Raw genomic sequence first — 21,151 nt, 5'->3', positions numbered from 1 at the left:
TAGTTGTTGGCGCATCGGCTTCTGTGGCCATTTTGCATCTCCCAAGGTTTTTGCATTTTCTACTCTGATCCAAGCCCGAGGCGGGATTCAAACCCGCGACCTTCTCCACTAATGTCGGTGTTCCTTGTGGAACAAGGAACACTGGCATTAGTGGAGTGGTCATCAATTACAAAAAATAGTAAAACATCCATAAAATGAAAGCTTGTTTAGAAGAGCTTTATGCCAAACCTGGGAAAAGGCTTTAGAAATGTCGAGAAACTGCTTGAGTTTTACCAGACTTTTCCATTGAATTTATCCATAGATGGGTAACATATATTATTATATCCCCAATGCATTGATGCTGAGAGAATCCATGTTGTCAGGTGGAAGGTGTCAAGATAGTCTAGGAGATAACAGTTAATTGATTTCATTATTACTCAATATCATATACATTATTGATATCATATACTTGGATTTCAGGAAAGCTTTTGATACTGTTGTACGTGGAAGACTGCTGTACAAACTGGAGAGGTATGGTATTAGGGGTAAATTGCTACAATGGATAAAGGGATGGTTGAGTGGGAGATGACAGAGAGTAGTGATCAATGGACGCTGCTCTTCGGGGAAAAATGTTATTAGTGGAGTTCCCCAGGGTTCGGTATTGGGCCCATTGTTGTTTTGTATATTTATCAATGATATTCATGAAGGTATAGCAGGTTTAATGTCCAAGTTTGCAGATGATACAAAGGTTGGCAGAGTTGTTAATAACAGTAAAGACAGTATGCTACTCAAACTGGATCTAGATAAGTTGGGCAAATGGACTGAGAAGTGGCAACTGAAGTTTTAACCTTGAAAAAATCAAAGTATACTGCATATGGGTAGCAATAACCGAAGAGAAACGTACCAACTGTGTGGTACTACACTCAGAGAAGTGGAAAGTGAAAAAGACATGGGGGTAATTGTGCAGTCAAATATGAAGTTTGCTGAGCAGGGCAACTCATGGAGTCTTGTCAGTGATATATAGGAATTTTGCTAGCAGGGACAGGATGTGATTATCCCGTTATACAAGGCAATTGTCAGGCCACACCTAGAGTACTGTGTACAGGTCTGGAGGCCTCATTTTAATGAAGGATGCAGAGTTGCTAGAAAGAGTACAAAGAAGGGCAACAAGATTGGTGAAGGGAACAAAGGGGTGCTCTTACCAAGAAAGGCTTAAGTTCTGCAAATTGCAGTGCCTGGAGAGTAGGCACATGTGAGGTGATCTGATTGAGGTGTATAAGGCCTTGAATGGCTTCAACAAGCTGAATGCTGATGGAATTCTTCTTCTTGCTCCGACTAAAAACCTGAGGGGGCACAGTTTCAAATTGAAGAAAGATAGTTGTAGAATAGATGTGCGGAAATTTGCCTTTAGCCAGCAGGTAATTGATTAGTGGAATGAGTTTCCATCTTTTGTTGTAGAAGCTAATAGCCTATATAAATTTAAGGCTGAGTTGGACAGGCATTTGGAACGAATGGAGGGGTAAAATGTGAGGGGGGTGTTTTTTTTTTGACTGATGCTGCATAAGCTCGCTTTCTTGCATCGTATGCCTCTACTAATGATAATGCTAAAAGTAAATCCTTCATCAGTACACTATGATCACTGCCACCTAGTGGTTCCTTTATCTGCAAATTCTTAATACACAAATGATCACTGCTGATAATCAGATCAAGAGTGTTACCCCTCTCTGGTTGCCTTTCGAACATGCTGTTACAGAAAACAATCATCCAATAAATCCACAAAAGTCTTGCTAGTAGTGACCAACCTACAAGTTCCAGTCTGGGAAGTAAAAATCCCCCATTATAAGACATTCTGATTTACTAGCCCACTCTGTTTCTCTGTACAATTGTTCATTGTACTCATTCAAGTCATTAGGCCTATAACATACTCCTACTCTTATTTTTGCTTTCTCAGTGCTTATGTCACACCAAACTGACTCAACATTGCACTGTCCATCTACGTCAACTGGATGCACTTGCTTTGATTTTATATCTTTCTTAATTAACATCATAACCCCTCCTTCCTTTCTGTACACATTGTATTCCCCAAATTCCAATTCTGCATTCTTAATAACTGTGTGATACCACGTCTCTGATATCCCAACGATATCCGCAATAACATAATTGCAGACCTGTTAGCTTAACTTCTGTTCCATGGAAATTAATGGAGGCACTGGTCAAAGAAACACTGCAGGATCATCTAGACGAGCATTTCCCAAACTTTTTTTTAGTTACGCACTTTTCTTCTCACAACATATTCATGGAACACTTACGAAACACAAGTTTAGTGAGAACCAAAGAACTGTTGCTAATATTTTATTACATATGGCGCACTGTGCATCAGGAGCATCTTTATTTCCAACACATGTAAAGCCGAAATTCAAATAACTGTCATTATATTTTCCTTTTGGTCTTTTATTAGTTGGTTCCTGTTTTTTCACTTCGGATTTTTGGGGAACTAAAGGCTGCGATTGTTCATCCTCACTTTGAAGTGTGACAGTTTTGTGTTCGTTTTCATCGAGCAAGTTTGAACTACTAGAAGTACTTTGCTTCTCGTTTTAAAGTTCCTTTTTCAACCACAAATCTATGGTCACATATTTTAGTAATAATATAATAATATGGTCACAATATCATATTTTAGTAATAATATTTCAAAATACTAATAATTATCAAAAAAAAATTTATATAAGGAAGTGAGTTTAGTTATGATATCGGTTCGCTTCCTCCTCTCCTTCAACCCATGTACTCCAGGCTAAATCGTATACGAATGGCATATTAGATCACCACATTGCCACTTTTTCATAGTGTCATTACCCCTACGCATATTTCTCTATGCAAAGCCCGCCAAAATAAAGTGTTCCACGGTCTTTTTGATTATTAGTCTATGCCAGTATATTAACCAAAAAAAAATTATATTAAATATTATAATGATACAAAAGTGGTGTATGCTACAAATATGCAAAATTTACTATAACTTCTAAATGGCGCCTCCGTAGCCAGGTGGGAAGGAGCAGCAGTGCGTAGCACACGCTTCTTGATTAGACCGGGGTTCGAGCCCGTCACCACCAAATACGGAGGATGCGGAAAAGTCAGGGAATGACCACCGCATATCCCGGAGCAATATGGCCTTAGTTGCTAATGCTCCTAAAAACCAAATAACAACAACAACATAACTTCTAAATGTTATTTTATTTTTTTAATTATTAATTACGATTTTTCGGGGAACACTTGTTTACATCTCATGGAACACTAGTGTTCCGCGGAACACAGTTTATCTAGACATGACTTCAGTTATAGTTCAAACACAGCATGGTAAGGGAAGGTCTTGTCTGACCAATTTGATTGGTTACTATGATGTGGTTACAAAGGAACTGGATGCAAAGAATAATTTTGATATCATATACTTGGATCTTAGGAAGGCTTTTGATACAGTTGCACATGGAAGACTGCTGTACAAATTGGAGCAGTGTGGCATTGGGGGCAAATTGCTGCTATGGATAAAGGGATGGTTGAGTGGGTGAAGACAGAGAGTGGTAATCAATGGACCAATGTTATTAGAGGAGTCCCCCAGGGTTCAGTTGGGTCTATTGATGATGTTACCAACAGCAAATTCAAAATGGGAAGCATTCAAAGAACTTATCTTGGAAGCTACTAGGCTTTACATACCAACTAAGAAATATTGTTCAAGGTTTAGGCCAAAATGGATGTCAGATGAACTAATGAGGCATATGGCAGAGAAGAAAAATGCATGGGATACATACAAATTAACACATGACACAGAAGCCTATGATAGATACAAGTTGATATGCAACCAAGTTACAAAGGAGGTTAGGCAGGCGAAGGCAGATTACGAGAAATCCTTGGCAAGGGATGCAAAGAAAAACAGCAAAGAGTTCTTTACTTATGTAAACTCTAGAAGGAAGGGGATGAATCAGATTGGTCCACTTGATATTGATGGGTCAAGTGTTGATGATCCTGCTCAGGTAGCTAACAAACTAAATGAATATTTTGCATCGACATTCACACATGAGGAGTTATTCAGCGAGGGGAATGCCAGAGGTGTATTCAACTTAGCAGTAAGCTACAGAATCTTGAAATAACTGGGAGTAAAGTGGAGGAGAAACTGTTGAAGATAAACACAAGAAAGGCACCCGGGGTGGATGGGATCTATCCAGTTATATTAAAGGAGGCAGCAAAGGAAGTAAGCAAACCCTTAGCCATAATTATGAGAGCTTCCTTGGACTCAGGGGAGGTACCCATAGACTGGAAATGTGCAAATGTGACACCAATTCACAAAGGAGGATCAAAGGCTGACACAAGTAATTATAGACCTGTGAGCTTAACTTCTGTTCCAGGAAAATTAATGGAGGCACTGGTTAAAGAAGCACTGCAGGATCATTTAGACAAGACTTCGGTTATAGCTCAGCCACAGCATGGTTTTGTTAAGGGGAAGTCTTGCCTGACCAACTTGATTGGATACTATGATGCAGTCACAAAAGAACTGGATGCAGGGAATAACTTTGATATTATATACTTGGATCTTAGAAAGGCTTTTGATACTGTTGCACATGGAAGACTGCTACACAAATTGGAGCAGTGTGACATTGGAGGCAAATTGCTGCTATGGATAAAGGGGTGGTTGAGGGGGAGAAGACAGAGAGTGGTAATCAATGGACACTGCTCATCGTGGACTGATGTTATTAGTGGAGTCCCTCAGGGCTCAGCGTTGGGTCCATTATTGTTTTCTGTATTTATAAATGATATTGATGATGGTATATCGGGCTTAATGTCCAAGTTTGCAGACGATACAAAGGTTGGCAGGGTTGTCAAGGGCACTACTGACACTATGCTGCTGCAACAGGATCTGGAAAGGTTGAGCAGATGGGCTGAGAGGTGGCAAATGAAGTTTAACATTGACAAATGTAAAGTACTACACATGGGAAACAGCAACCCCAGAGCAACGTATCAACTCTGTGGTACTACACTGACAGTGGTAGAGAATGAAAGGGACTTGGGGGAGGTTGTGCAGGCAGATATGAAGTTCTCTGAGCAGTGCAGACGGGCTGCAAGAGTAGCTCATGGAGTATTGTCAATGATATACAGGAATTTTTCCAGCAGGGATAAGGAGGTGATTATTCCATTGTATAAGGCGATGGTCAGGCCACACCTAGAGTACTGTATACAGGTCTGGAGGCCTCATTTCAAGAAGGATGTAGAGCTGCTGGAACGAGTACAGAGAAGGGCAACAAGATTAGTGAATGGAACAAAGGGTGCTCTTACGAAGAAAGGCTTAAGTTTTGCAAATTACAGTGTCTGGAGACTAGGCACCAGCGAGGTGATCTGATACAGGTGTATAAAGCCTTGAATGGTTTAAGCATACTCAATGCTGATGGGATTCTTCCTCTAGCTCAGAAAAATCACCTGAGAGGGCATAAATTCAAATTGAGGAAAGACAGATGTAGGATAGACGTGCGGAAATTTGCCTTTAGCCAGCGGGTGGTTGGTTGGTGGAACAGACTTCCATCCCTTGTGGTGGAGGTTGATAGCCTATATAAGTTTAAGGCTCAGCTGGACAGGTATTTTGAACGAACAGAGGGGTGAAGTGGAAGTGGGTTTTTTTTTTTTTTTTTTTTTTTTGGCTGATGCTGCATAAGCTTGCTTTCTTGCATCAAATGCCTCTACTAATGCTAATGCTATTGTTGTTTTCTATATTTATTAATTGATATTGATGAAAGTATATCAGTGTTAGTGTCTAAGTTTGCAGACGATACGAAGGTTGGCAGGGCTGTTAATAATAGTAATGATAGTATGCTACTGCAACTGGATCTGAAAAGAATGAGCAGATGGGCTGAGAGGTGACAACTGAAGTTTAACATTGACAAATGTAATGTACTGCATATGGGTAGCAGTAACCCCAGAGTAACGTGTCACCTGTGTGGTACTACACTCAGGGTGGTAGAGAATGAAAAGGATGTAAGGATAATTGTGCAGTCAGATATGAAGTTTTCTGAGCAGTGCAGATGGTCTGGAGTAGCTAATGGTGTTTTGACAATGATATGGGATATCATATGAAGTGGGATTTACTCAAAGAGGTAACTAGCATTAGGGGTAAAGGGAGGGGTTATTGCTTTCTTAAAGGCAACTACGATGGACTGAGACAGTATTTAAATTCTATACAGTGGGACCAACTGATGATGTTACCAACAGCAAATGCAAAATGGGAAGCATTCAAAGAACTTATCTTGGAAGCTACTAGGCTTTACATACCAACTAAGAAATATTGTTCAAGGTTTAGGCCTAAATGGATGTCAGATGAACTGATGAGGCATATGGCAGAGAAGAAACATGCATGGGATACATACAAATTAACACATGACACAGAAGCCTATGATAGATACAAGTTGATCTGTAACCAAGTTACCAAGGAGGTTAGGCAGGCGAAGGCAGATTACGAGAAATCTTTGGCAAGGGATGCAAAGAAAAACAGCAAAGAGTTCTTTACTTATGTAAACTCTAGAAGGAAGGGGATGAATCAGATTGGTCCACTTGATATCGATGGGTCAACTGTTGATGATCCTGCTCAGGTAGCTAACAAACTAAATTAATATTTTGCATCGACATTCACACATGAGGAGTTATTTAGCGAGAGGAAAGCCAGAGGTGTATTCAACTCTAGCAGTAAGCTAGAGAATCTTGTAATAACTGAGAGTAAAGTGGAGGAGAAATTGTTGAAGATAAACACAAGAAAGGCACCCTGGGTGGATGGGATCTATCCAGTTATATTAAAGGAGGCAGCAGAGGAAGTAAACAAACCCTTAGCCATAATTATGAGAGCTTCCTTGGACTCAGGGGGATACCCACAGACTGGAGATGCACAAATGTGACCCCAATTCACAAAGGAGGATCAAAGGCTGGCACAAGTAATTATAGACCTGTGAGTTTAACTTCTGTTCCAGGAAAATTAATGGAGGCACTAGTTAAAGAACCACTGCAGGATCATTTAGACAAGACTTCAGTTATAGCTCGGACACAGCATGGTTTTGTTAAGGGGAAGTCTTGCCTGACCAATTTGATTGGATACTATGATGCAGTCACAAAGGAACTAGATGCAGGGAATAACTTTGATATTATATACTTGGATCTTAGAAAGGCTTTTGATACTGTTGCACATGGAAGACTGCTGCACAAATTGGAGCAGTGTGATATTGGAGGCAAATTGCTGCTGCTGTGGATAAAGGGGGTGGCTGAGGGGGAGAAGACAGAAAGTGGTAATCAATGGCCACTGCTCGTCGTGGACTAATGTTATTAGTGGAGTCCCTCAGGGCTCAGTGTTGGGTCCATTATTGTTTTCTGTATTTATAAATGATATTGATGATGGAATATCAAGCTTAATGTCGAAGTTTGCAGACGATACAAAGGTAGGCAGTTTTGTCAAGGACACTGCTGACACTATGCTGCTGCAACAGGATCTGGAAAGGTTGAGCAGATGGGCTGAGAGGTGGCAAATGAAGTTTAACATTGACAAATGTAAAGTACTACACATGGGAAACAGCAACCCCAGAGCAACGTATCAACTCTGTGGTACTACACTGACAGTGGTAGAGAATGAAAGGGACCTGTGGGTGGTTGTGCAGGCAGATATGAAGTTCTCTGAACAGTGCAGATGGGCTGCAAGAGTAGCTCATGGTGTATTGTCAATGATATATAGGAATTTTTCTAGCAGGGATAAGGAGGTGATTATTCCCTTGTATAAGGCAATGGTCAGGCCACACCTAGAGTAATGTATACAGGTCTGGAGGCCTCATTTCAAGAAGGATATAGAGCTGCTGGAACGAGTACAGAGAAGGGCAACAAGATTAGTGAATGGAACAAAGGAGTGTTCTTATGAAGAAAGGCTTAAGTTTTGCAAATTACAGTGTCTGGAGACTAGGCACCAGCGAGGTGATGTGATAGAGGTGTATAAAGCCTTGAATGGTTTGAGCATGCTCAATGCTGATGGGATTCTTCCTCTCGCTCAGAATAATCACCTGAGAGGGCATAAATTCAAATTGAGGAAAGACAGAGTAGCATAGACGTGTGGAAATTTGCCTTTAGCCAGTAGGTGGTTGGTTGGTGGAACAGACTTCCATCCCTTGTCGTGGAAGTTGATAGCCTAAATAAGTTTAAGGCTCAGCTGGACAGGTATTTTGAACGAACAGAGGGGTGAAGTAGAAGTGGTTTTTTTTTTTTTTTTTTTTTGCTGATGCTGCATAAGCTTGCTTTCTTGCATCAAATGCCTCTACTAATGCTAATGCTAATATACAAGGATTTTTCTAGCAGGGATAAGGAGGTGAATATCCCCTTTGTATAAGGCAATGGTCAGGCCACACTTTGAATACTGTATACAGGTCTGGAGGCCTCATTTTAGGAGATGTAGAGCTGCTGGAATGAGCATAGAGAAGGGCAACAAGATTAGTGAATGTAACAAAGGGTTGCTCTCTCGAAGAAAGACTTAAGTTATTCAAATTACAGTGTCTGGAGACCAGCCACCTACAAGGTGATCTGATTTAGATGTATAAGGCCTTGAATGGTTTGAGCAAGCTCTTGGATTGGGATTCTTCTTCTTGCCCAGATTAATCACCTGAGGGGATATAAATTCAAATTGAGGAAAGACAGTTGTAGAATAGATGTGTGGAAATTTTGTCTTTAGCCAGCAGGGGGTTGATTTCTGGAACCAACTTCCATCCGTCATTGTAGAAGTGGACAGCTTAAATAAATTCAATGCAGAACTAGACAAACATTTGGAGCGAATGGATTGGTGAAATGGGAAGGGGGTTTTTTTTATTATTTATTTTTGTGGCTGATGCTGTACAAGCTTGCTTTCTTGCATCATATGGCTCTACTAACTCAAATGCTTCATCACTGATGTCGTTCAGAAAGTGGAGGCAAACAAAAATCGTTATGTGCCAATGAGTGTGGGCATACAGACTTCATGAATGCGTGTCAACAAGGAGGAAAAACACTTTGAGCTCTTAAAGAATTAACATTTCTATGTGTTTTTCTTTCTTATGCAGTTCATATATAACAAATCAATTATTGAACTAAACTAGCTCAAGATATAAAGCAGACACATGTAAATTTATGTAATGTAGAACAGTATGAAAGCAAATAAAATTTTTGTAAATTAGAATAACAGAACTGACTAATGCTTTCAAATCAATGATTAAATATTGCATCAGCCTGTTATATAGGAATACGTGGCTACCTATAGGTTTCCATATAAATAATACATAAATAAATCTGCAACCGCTGTCAATCCACTGCAAGGTGGTGGTCTCCTCAAGTCATGTAGAGGGAATGGACTATAATCTGCCATGCTGATTCAGTGCGGGTTGGTAGATTGACCAAATTTAACAGTCAGGGGCTACTCAAAAAGCTTGTGCTATTGCACTCCTGATCACTTGGCAACGGGGGCCTACAAGTATCCATATATTCCTATATGTATTAGCCCTTAAATGCCTTAGCATAAGGGGTTTACAAAGAAACATGAAGAAACCACGCAGATCTCCAAAAAAATTAGGAATAAAGACAATAATACTAAATTATCTGATAATTTAGTATTATTAATAATAATTAAATTATCTGATAATATACACATTCGACAACACTTGTAGAAACTGTCAGACAAACTCAACATGGCTGGAACCATGTTACAGGATATAGTAGTAGTAGTAGTGGCATGTGATGCAAGAAAGCAAATGTATGAGCTTATGCAGCATCAGCCAAAAAAAAAAAAAAATCACACCATTCCCTCCAAATGCCTGTCCAGTTCCTCCTTAAATTTATTCAACCTATCAACTTCCACAACGACAGATGGAAGTTTGTTCCAGCAATTAACCACCCGCTGGCTAAAGGCAAATTTCCGCACATCTAATCTACATCTGTCTTTTCTTAATTTGAATTTATGCCCCCTTAGGTTCGTAATCTGAACAAGTGGAAGGATCCCATCAGAATTCAGCGTGCTGAACCCATTCAAGGCCTTATACAACTCAATCAGATCACCGCGCAGGTGCCTAGTCTCCAGCCACTGCAATTTGCAGAACTTAAGCCTCTCTTGATAAGAGGATCCCTTCATTCCCCTCACCAATCTTGTTGCCCTTCTCTGTACACGCTCAAGTAAATCTACATCCTTCCTAAAATGAGGCCTCCAGACCTGTAAGCAGTACTCAAGTCGTGGCCTGACCATTGCCTTATACAGAGGGATAATCACCTCCTTTTCCCTGCTAGCAAAATTCCTATATATCATTGACAAAACCCCATGACCTGCCCTGGCAGCCTGTCTGCATTGCTCAGAAAACTTCATATCTGCCCGCACAATTACTCCCAGGTCTTTTTCATTTTCTACCACTTTAAGTGTAGTACCACACAGTTGGTACGTTTCTCTGGGGTTACTTCTACCCATATGCAGTACTTTGCATTTGTCAAGGTTAAACTTCAGTTGCCACTTCTTAGCCCATCTGCCTAAATTATCTAGATCCTGTTGCAGTAGCACACTGCTATTACTGTCATTAACAACCCTGCCAACCTTTGTATCATCTGCAAACTTCGACACTAAGCCTGATATACCTTCATCAATATCATTGATAAATATACAAAACAACAGTGGACCCAACACCGAACCCTGTGGGACTCCACTAATAACATTAGTCCAAGAAGAGCAGCACCCATTGATTACCACCCTCTGTCTTCTCCCACTTAACCATCCTTTTATCCATTGTAGCAACTTACCCTTAATACCATTCTGCTCCAATTTGTACAATAGTCTTCCATGCGCAACAGTGTCAAAAGCTTTCCTGAAATCCAAATATATGATATCAAAATTATTTTTTGCATCCAGTTCCTTTGTAACCACATCATAATATCCTATCAAATTTGTCAGACAAGACTTTCCCTTAACAAACCCATGCTGTGTCTGAATTATTGCTGCAGTCTTGTCTAGATGATCCTGCAATGCATCTTTAACCAGCGACTCCATTATTTTACCCAGAACAGAAGTTAAACTAACTGGTCTGTAAAGAAAGAAAGAAATAAAGAAAGCCACCTTTCTTTATTTCTTATATATTTATTACTAACACCTACTACTTCTCGCTTGGCCACACCAGGAATTGCTCCTGCCTCCCCGTGGCGGGGCCGGAAGCCTTGGCAGAACAGTTAATCTGCCAAGGGCCAAAAGGAGCAAATATGGAACAGAGTAAATTTCCTCCTCCTCTGGAGCCGACAAGCTCTCGGCCAGATATAGAAAGTGAATATGACATGTCTCAACCCAAGAGGTTTTAAGTCCAACTCCTCAGACATAGATTTTCCTGCATTTCTCATATTGCACTCTCTTACAGAACAGCCACTCACCAAATTGTCACCGTTTCTTATCCAGAAACACCTCTAAAGCCTTGCAGGATCTCCTAAAACAGTCAAGCAACTGCAATCAGGGGATCTATTAATAGAAACAGTCAGCAGGAAACATTCGGAACATCTACTGAAAGTTACAACTTTTGCTGGTATTTCAGTAAAAGTTTCTCCCCATGTTACCCTAAACACATCTAAGGGTGTTATATCCAGCTGGGACCTATTGAATGTCTCAAAGGAGGAGATAAGTCAAGAACTTCAGGAGCAAAATGTAATTGCAGTTAAATGAATAATGATTAAAAAGGAAAATACACTCACACTTACAAGAAATATTATACTCACTTTTAATACTCCAAACGTACCTTCTTCCATAAAAGCAGGCTATCTTCTTTGCCGCATTCGACCCTACATACCAAATCCATTGAGATGTTATAAGTGCCAAAAATATGGCCACTCTCAAACGGCATGCAGAGGAAACCCAGTTTGTCCCAACTGTGGGTCCTCCGATCACATCAAAGTGATTGTTCGACAACAGAAATGAGGTGTCCTAACTGTAAAGGCAAACATTCTGCCTATTCTAGGACATGCGACAGGTGGAAAACTGAAAAGAAAATTGTGAAGTATAAAATTGAAAATAAAGTAAGCTTTCAAGAAGCGAGAAAATTAACTTCTTCCAGTATTTCGAAACGTACATACTCTAGTGTGGCACAAAAATATCAATCAGTGGGTACATAAACTGATGTTACAGTCTCCTCACTTTTATCTCTGACTGGGTTTGGACTGTTCTCTCTCAGGAACAGTCCAGTATCCCCAAGCACTTGAACCAGGCAAGCAATACTGCTTTTACAGTACCTGCGAAAACTCCTTCTCCTCCAATGATTGGTACTACATCAAATAACCAAGGCTCAAACATAAAAAAGAATATTCAGGACACATCCATGGATACAATTCACTCACCCAGACAGGAAGACCCAATCTTAGAAATATATGTGGAAGAAGATATAGACACATGTTGACCATTCTTCTCCAAAAAAGAAAAACCGAAGCCTGAACGCCATAAACCAGTCACATCAAAAAAAAAAAGTCAGATACAGCTTCTTCTACTAAACACCAATAAGGCCTTATATTCTACAATGGAATTGTAGAGGATTTCGTAGCAACCTTAACGATATATTCAAGATTTAATTATCCACTATTTGCCAGTTGGTTTTTGTCTACAGGAAACATATCTAACTCCTCAAATTTCTACTACCATAAAGAACTATTCTATCTATCGACAAGATCGTAATACTTCAAATGCTGCCCGTTGAGGTGTGGCTATCTTGGTTAGCTCAAAGATCCCAACCAACCAAATTGTTCTACAAACTTAAATTAAAATTGTTGCCGTACGTTTGATAGCCCAGATTGCGTTAACACTGGTATCAATCTATCTCCCACCAAGACATATCTTTTTCTTATCAAGATCTTGAAAACTTGCTAATGCAGTTACCTTCACCTGTCTGTCTCTTGGGGATTTCAATAGCCACCACCCCTTATGAGGATCGACTAAATTAGATAGGCATGGTCGACTAATTGAAACATTTCTGGATAAGCAAAACCTTACCTTTCTTAATACAGGTCTACCCACTCACATACAATTACCAGCTGGACAAACGTCTGCAATCGATCTCTCAATATGCTCCCCGATTCTGTTTCCAATCATGGAATGGTTTGTCATTGACAATCCCATGGGCAGTGACCATTTTCTGATTATTTGTGATCTGCTCATTGCACAACCACCAGTATCCCAACCCTGCAGGAAATGGAAGTTCTCTCAAGCCAACTGGATCAAATTTCAGTCAGCTGTCTCCCTGGACGAGAAATTTATACAAGCACAATTAATAGATGAAGCCACAGATTATATCACTTCACACCTACTAACTGCAGCCAAATGTTCAATTCCATTATCGAACCCCCAGTCCCGACAGCACCTTAACTATTGGTGGAATGAAGAATGCACAAATGCAAAAAAGTTAAAAAATAAAGCATGGAATTTATTTCGTAGATCCTCAACCACAGCTAATCTTATTAACTACAAGAAACTAAGGGAAAAAGCATGTCTCATTCAAAAAAAAAAAGCCAAGAAGAATTCTTGGATTCAGTTTGCATCTACCATAAATAGAAACACTAACTCCAGGTTAATATGGAAGAAAATCGGGCAGATTTCTGGAAAATATCCAACCACCCCTTCACCAATTCTTTCATGGAATGGACAAGAACTCTCTGCTCCTGAGGACATAGCAAATGCCTTGGGCAAAACCTTTGCCCAAGTTTCAGCAGCATCAACTTATTCGCCGGATTTTCAGAAAATTAAGACCAAGACTGAACAACAAGCCATCAACTTTCGAACCTCAGTTTTCCTTCCGTATAATCAGCCTCTTCAGTTTTCTGAACTTCAACACGCCATTAAAACAACACACAACAGTGTCGCTGGGCCAGATGGAATATCTTATATCATGTTACAAAACCTTGGTGACAAAAACTTACAAATACTGCTGATGTACTATAACTGAATATTTATGGAAAACATTTATCCCAGTTCTTGGCATCATGCTACAGTTCTTGCCTTTTTGAAATCTGGAAAAGATCCTACCATTCCTAACAGTTATAGACCTATTTCCCTATCCAATTACCTCTATAAATTACTTGAAAAAATTATCCATAATCGTCTTGTTTGGATCATCAAAACGCAACAACTAATTAGTAATAATCAGCATGGTTTTTGAAAGAACAGGTCCTCATTAGATCTCATGATCAAAGCTGAGTCTGCAATTCGTAATGCCTTTGTAAAAAATGAACATCTTGTTATGGTTTCCATAGACATAGAGAAGGCATTTTATACTACTTGGCGTCGTGGCATTCTCAATGACCTCCATGCTCTTGGTCTCCAAGGCAACTTTCCTATATTCATCAGGAACTTTCTCCAGAATCGTTCGTTCCAAGTTAAATATCAAACCTTGCTTTCTACAACATTTTTACAGGAAGAAGGAGTGCCACAAGGGTCTGTACTGAGTGCAACCCTTTTTGCCCTTAGAATCGATTCCATCACAAAAGAACTTCCAAATATTGTTGAGACCTACCTTTACGCTGATGATCTCTCTATTTCTTGCCATTCTCAGAACATGAGATCCATTGAACGGCAACTGTATATATCCTTGAATAAAGTCCAAAGGTGGGCAGAGTTAAATGGCTATCGTCTATCACAGCAGAAAACTGTTGCAATCCACTTTTGTAATCAACGGAAAATGCATACGGATCCTGAACTTCAGCTGTCAAACTTTACCATTCCAGTGACTAGCAACATCAGATTCTTGGGATTATCATTGACAGGAAATTAAATTTCCTTGAGCACATTAAATTTCTGCGTACATCTTGCCTCAAAAAACTAAACATACTAAGAGCTTTATCTGCCTTGTCTTGGAGAGCAGGCCGTACATCTTTATTGCTCTTATATAGAGCATTGATCAGATCCTGATTGGATTATGGTGCTCCACTCTATGATTCTGCCCGTAAGAGTACACTACGATGACTAGACTAGATCTTATACAGCATAGTGCACTGCGGATTGCACTTGGTACCTTCAGGACATCCCCTACTCATAGTTTATACATTGAAGCTAATGAGCCCCCTCTTTACCTTCGCAGAAAAACGCTGCTTCTTAAGTATGCAGCCAGAATACAAAGTTGCTGGCAGCATTCTATTGAGCCATACCTCTTTAATCCATCATTGCAAAATCTCTATAGAAGCAAACCCACTAAAATAAGACCAGCAGGCTTACGCCTTATTGAATTAACCCAGAGTTGGAATGTTCCTGTCAGGCAACAAGTAATGAATGACTCACAACCACCGTGGATTCCCCCTCTGCAACTAACATGCGATACTTATCTTCACAAGTGGGGAAAGAATCACCTACCCATAATCAATGTGAAACAACTCCATGCAAACCATATTCAAAAATATGCTGATTTTTTGCCAGTATATACTGATGGCTCCAAATCACATTCAGCTGTTGGAGCAGCAGCAGTATTTCCTTCTACGTTCATTTCAGCTGCTCTTCCACCTAAGTATAGCAGCTTCTCAGCAGAACTCCATGCAATAAAATTAGCCTACAACGTTGTTATTTTATTTGGGTTTTTTTTTTTTTTTTTTTTTTTTTTTAGGAGTATTAGCAACTAAGGCCATATTGCTTCGGGGATATGCAGTGGTCATTCCCTGACCTTTCCACATCCTCCTTATTTGGTGGTCATGGGCTCGAACCCCGGTCTAATCAAGAAGCGTGGGCTATGCACTGCTGCTCCTGCCCACCTGGCTACAGAGGAGCCGCCTACAACGTGAATCACTACCCTTCTGTAAAATATGTATTATACACGGACTCACTGAGCTCAATTACAACAATTCAAAACTCTTCTTACAAAATTCACCCTGTCTTAAATCAAATCAGAAGTCTCCTACTGAAAATTGAAGAAAATCACCAATCAGTAACCTTTTGCTGGATACCTGCACATTCGGGGATAAATGGGAATGAACTAGCTGACAAAAATCCAACAACTTTTTGGTTTAACCTCTGCCCCAGTCCCATCCTCTGACTATAATCACATCATATGAACAGCATGTCTCGTACAGTGGAAAGAGCAATGGCACACCCAAACCAATAATAAACTCTACCAATTAAAACAGGAACCAAAGCTTTGGCGCTCTAGCACAAAAACAGTGCGAAGAGAAGAAGTGGTACTTGCACAGGCACACGAATAGGACACACATATCTGACCCACCTCCATCTACTGACAGGAGAGGATCCTCCTAAGTGTCCACACTGTTCACCACTCTTGACAGTGAAACATATCCTGATTGAATGTCCGCACTATCAACATGGCAGAATATCCATCCTGTTTTCTTTGACAAATCTACAAGAACCGATTACACTATGACATATTATTGGCGAAGATGCAAACATCAATGAATTTTTCTCTTTTATAAAAAAAATTGGACTACATCAAAAATTCTAAAAGATCTTGGTAATAAAAATGAAGCATTTACATCTGAACTTTGTTTTTAGCTTTTTTTTTATGAATAGGTGCACTATAGTCCCGGCAGCTTATGCGCCCCTAAACCCCCATAACACACACACACACACACACACACACACACACACACACACACACACACACACTCTCCTTCCTTTCTTCTCTCTCTCTCTCTCTCTCTTGAATTTAAATTAGCCGTCATCTTCTCAATGTGACAAATTATTTTAAAATGTTGATCGGTAATTTCAAAGAGCCAATAAGTGTTTTTTAAAATTTTAGTCTATTATATTCAAGAAAATAATAAATGGAAACTTGAAATTTGCATAATATAAAAATGCCATGGCACATACAAGGGGGGGGGGACTAACAAATACGTATTTGATCAATGAACAGCACACAATATTAGGACAAGGAAAACTGGCAAACAAAGAGTAACTTCTGCTCATATGCCACCTAGGATTACTTTTTATATAAAAAATTTATTGGAAATGCATGAAAGTAAAATGTTGTTCAGTCCTAGAATTAGGTTATTATTATGAAAGGAAATAGTCAGAATATTGGTAATGCCAAATGAAATGTTTTGCTTGCAGTTTTGTAGAAGACATCATTGTCGCCGTTGTGGCAGAGTTGTATGCACCAGTTGTTCCCAGCACAAAATGGTTGTTAATAATTATGGCACTGGTCCAGTGAGAGTATGCAATGATTGTTATGAACAGACAGTGTTTCCAGTGTAAGTGTTTAACTTTTTAAATAACTTGCTATAAAATTTATGTTTATTTAAGAAATAATATTGCTTTTAATTTTCAGTTAATACCTTGATCTAATGCCATCTCTTTATTATGCTTCCTATTATGTACAAAACAAACACGACATTTTGTAAAATTGGCCATTTCCTTTATTATTCCTGAATGTCACAAAACACGACTCCACCTCTGAGTCTTCTTGGTTGTGTACTTTCCCAAAACCATGAATGTCATTATAACTGCAGTGTGTAACTCAGACTGAGTTTAGGTTATTTTCTATGATATTCGTACCTGATACATGAGAAAGTAGAGACTCTGAAATATTGTATAACAACATTTCAGAGATTCTCATTCTCTAGTGCACTGTTTCAAAATAACATAGATAAATGGTTCAGATGGTTCTAAAAATGAGGTTAAAATTGATTTCTGGTAACTTCTCACAATTGTTCACTTAGGTAACAGTAACAGCCTACACCAAAGCTCGCAACAAGTGTAAAGTAGTTGTTAATCAGTCCAAACTAGATTTCGAACAGGCTAAGAGTAGAAAATTTGCTTCTTGTCCAAATGGTAGCCAAGTATTCTGGTCTCTTTGCCAACGCTGTTGGCCACAACTTTTGTCTATCTCTGTTCTTACCTCTGTCTAAACCAGATGGTTCTGTTGCTACTTCAGCCAAGGATAAAGCTGACCTGCTAGCATCCTATTTTGTTTCCAACTTGTGTATTAATGATCTTGGTAAATCACCTCCCACCATTCCCAGTATGCTCCATTCAGTGCCTCCTGTGGGCTTTCATCAAAAGGATTTTGAACAATCTTGATGCTAAGAAAGCTCCTGGTCCTGATGGTATTTCTCCAATTGTTCTTAAAACCTGTACTTCTGTTCTTTGTCACCTTTTTTCACTTTCTTATTCCAAAGGTTTTTTTCCTTCTGCTAGGAAATTTGCTCATATCCAGCCAGTTCCTAAAAAGGGTGACAGATCTCTCCCATCCAGTTATCGTCCCATTGCAATCACCTCTACTCTTTACAAAGTAATGGAGAAAACAATTAACCGCTAACTCTTAAACTATTTAGAAACCTTCTATCTGATCAACAATTCAGTATGGATTCCATCAATGTCGATCCACTGGTGATATTCTGGCTTATGTTATCCATCTTTGGACAAATTCAATGTAAACGTTTGACGAAACTCAAGCAGTTGTTCTTGAGATTTCAAAGGCTTTTCATTGTGTGTGGCATAAAGCTCTTCTAAATAAGATTCCATCTTATGGTTTGCAAACTATTTTTTTGTAATTGGGTGTCCAGTTTTCTCTGTGACCGCATGCTGCGGATAATGGTGGATGGCTCTCTGTCTTCTAACATCTCCACTAATTCTGGTGTTCCCCAAGCTTCAGTTCTTTTTCCCACTCTTTTCCTCTTGTATACTAATGACCTTCTTCCATTGACCAGAAATCCTATCCGTAGTTTTGCTGATGATAGCACATTGCATTCCACCTTCTAGTTTGAGAAACCTTGCCCTGCTCAAACAGCTTCAACTTCTCGAATATCTGCTACCAATTCCTTGAATTCTGATCTCCAGTGGGGCAATGATAACTTAGTTGATTTCAATCCTTTTAAAACTCAGTTCTGTCTTATATCTCGCAAAAAAGGATTCTTTTGCTCCTATGCTTATCTTTGGTGACACTCCGATTTCTAGGCAAGATCATATATGTCTATTGGGGATTACCCTGACTTCTAATCTCTTGGCATAAGCACATTACAAATATTGCTTCCTCTGCATCTAAAAAACTGGGTTTTCTCTTTCACTCTCTGTTTACTTTTCTCCCAAACAGTTATTCCCTCTGTACAAATCTGAAATCCACCCTACCATGGAATATTGTTCCCATATATGGGGCAGTTCCCTGAAACCTCTCTCAGGCTTCTAGATTCCATTCAAAAGTGGGCAGTTAGATTAATGAATGACTCATCTCTTACAGAGTCTCTCCACTTTGTCTCATAGACATTGTGTTTCTGCTGCATGCCTTTTCTATAGAAAATTCCATGGGCACTGTTCTTCTGAATTGGCTTCTATAATTCCTTCTCTCTCTTCCAAAGTAGTCTGAACACATGCTGCAACCAGTAAACATCCTTTTACTGTCCATCTTGAAACTCACAGAACCAACTTTTCTTCTTCATTTATTCCTTCCATTTTCTGGAAAAACCTTCCATCTTACATATTTCCTAAAAATTACAATGTACAGAAGTTCAAGTCTAATGTCAACAAGTATCTTCTTTTATCTTCTCACCCTCCAACCCATGCACGGTACTAAATGCTATAGGTTTTAATACCTTACAAAAAAAAATTAACATATTACTTATGTAGTTACAATCTTAAAATACTTGATGAGCTAAAAATATATATATATAATTAAACAATTACTATTGTAGTAACAATCTTAAAATACTTGATGAGTTAAAAAAATATATAATTAAACAATTTTACATAATTCTGTAAAGCACTTCAGGTTACAGGATTTTGTAATTCTTGAAAGCAGTACCAGAGGTAAAAAATGGCCACAAGATAATTTTTTTAAATAAAAAATTAGAGAAGTGATTACAAAGCAAGTGAAGCTTATTGTTGAAGTCATCTATTAAATGCAGATGATTAATTAAAGTCATAGTTGGTATTTCATTTTAAAAAATACAGGGACTCCCCAACTTATGTAAGGGTTGCATTCCACAGAATGCTACGTAAGTCGGAATTTCCTCCATGCTTGTGCAGGGCTCACTGAATTGATTGAATCAAAAAAGAAATGTTCAATGAACATGTAAATAGAATTATTTATTGTATTTATTCAATTTTTTATCTCATGCACAGGAAAAATTACAAAAGCATGCAATTTTAAAAAATTTAAAAATTATAAAATTACAAAAAAGAGAGGAGACAGGCATAATGTCAGTTTTACTTTTCGAGCATCGTTGCCAGAATCGATGTCTTCAGTTGGTAAATATGCTGCTGTGGATGTTGGGGGGCTGTGGAGATTTAGAAGGGGTCGGCCACTCAACCTTACAAAAGAACATATTAATGGATAACTGGACAGTGGCATTTTTTCTTTTCATCATAGATTTCTTTGTAGCAAGCAAGCATATCATTCAAACCTCACTGTTGCTAATGCAATTTCATGAAATGCCATTGCCATCTCTCTGGTGATGAAGTGTCTTGGCTCCTCATTTGGTTCATCTTGAGCTTTGTCAGCATTTTCTTCTTTCACTATCGCTGCCTGCAAGTCAATAACTTCTTCGTTAGATAATTCCTTCTCTTCTTCCTCTATTAACTCCTCTACATCTTGGGCATCAACCTCCAACTGAAGTACTCTGCAACCTTTACAATCTTATCTGTAACCTCTTCATATGGTTCGTCTTTTTCAAATCCTTCGAGGCCTTTTACGTGCCTTGGGCATATTTTATTCCATGTGCCATTTAAACAACGTTTAGTAATTTCTGCCCAGGCCTTAATGTTTAAGATGGCATGATAAATATTGTAAGATTTCAAAAGTCTCTTAATGTAAAATTTTTCTCATTGTCTACTGCAGACAATGCCTGAGCAAATGTTGTGCATAAATAGTATGCTTTTAAATTTGAAATAACACCCTGATCCATAGGTTGGATGAGTGAAGTCGTGTTTTGAGGTAGAAATATGACTCTCACATTTGAATCGAAATCATCTAGATGGGTAGGATGTTCGGGGGCATTATCTAATAGAAGCAAAATCTTGAAGGGAACGTCGTTGTCTTTACAATATTTTTCAACCTCGGGGATGAAACAGCATTTAAACCAATCCTCAGAGAGAAAGAGAGAGAGATAATGTTATCCGTGCTCTCTGGTTCGATCGGAAATGCACATTTTTTTCCAATACAGAGCAGCCTCGTCAATGTTAAAAATTTGCTGCTTTGAATAGCCATCAATTTTTTCA

The 21,151-nt window shown here is 39.0% G+C and overlaps 1 protein-coding gene across 1 annotated transcript in view; it reads left to right on the top strand.

The window, feature by feature from the left end:
- Positions 1 to 21,151, top strand: part of LOC150085014 (zinc finger FYVE domain-containing protein 26-like) — a 192,189-nt gene that overhangs the window by 93,655 nt on the left and 77,383 nt on the right. The window contains exon 10 of the mRNA XM_090376435.1: positions 17,051 to 17,190. Coding sequence (XP_090232561.1) covers positions 17,051 to 17,190 — 140 coding nt within the window. The remainder of the gene's footprint in view (positions 1 to 17,050; positions 17,191 to 21,151) is intronic.

Source organism: Mastigoproctus giganteus, chromosome 6 (assembly GCF_048544385.1).
Source record: "Mastigoproctus giganteus isolate SK-2022 chromosome 6, ASM4854438v1, whole genome shotgun sequence".
NCBI lineage: Eukaryota > Metazoa > Arthropoda > Arachnida > Uropygi > Thelyphonidae > Mastigoproctus > Mastigoproctus giganteus.
The sequence above is the reverse complement of the archived record's forward strand: the minus strand, read 5'-3'. Positions and strand labels throughout refer to the sequence as shown.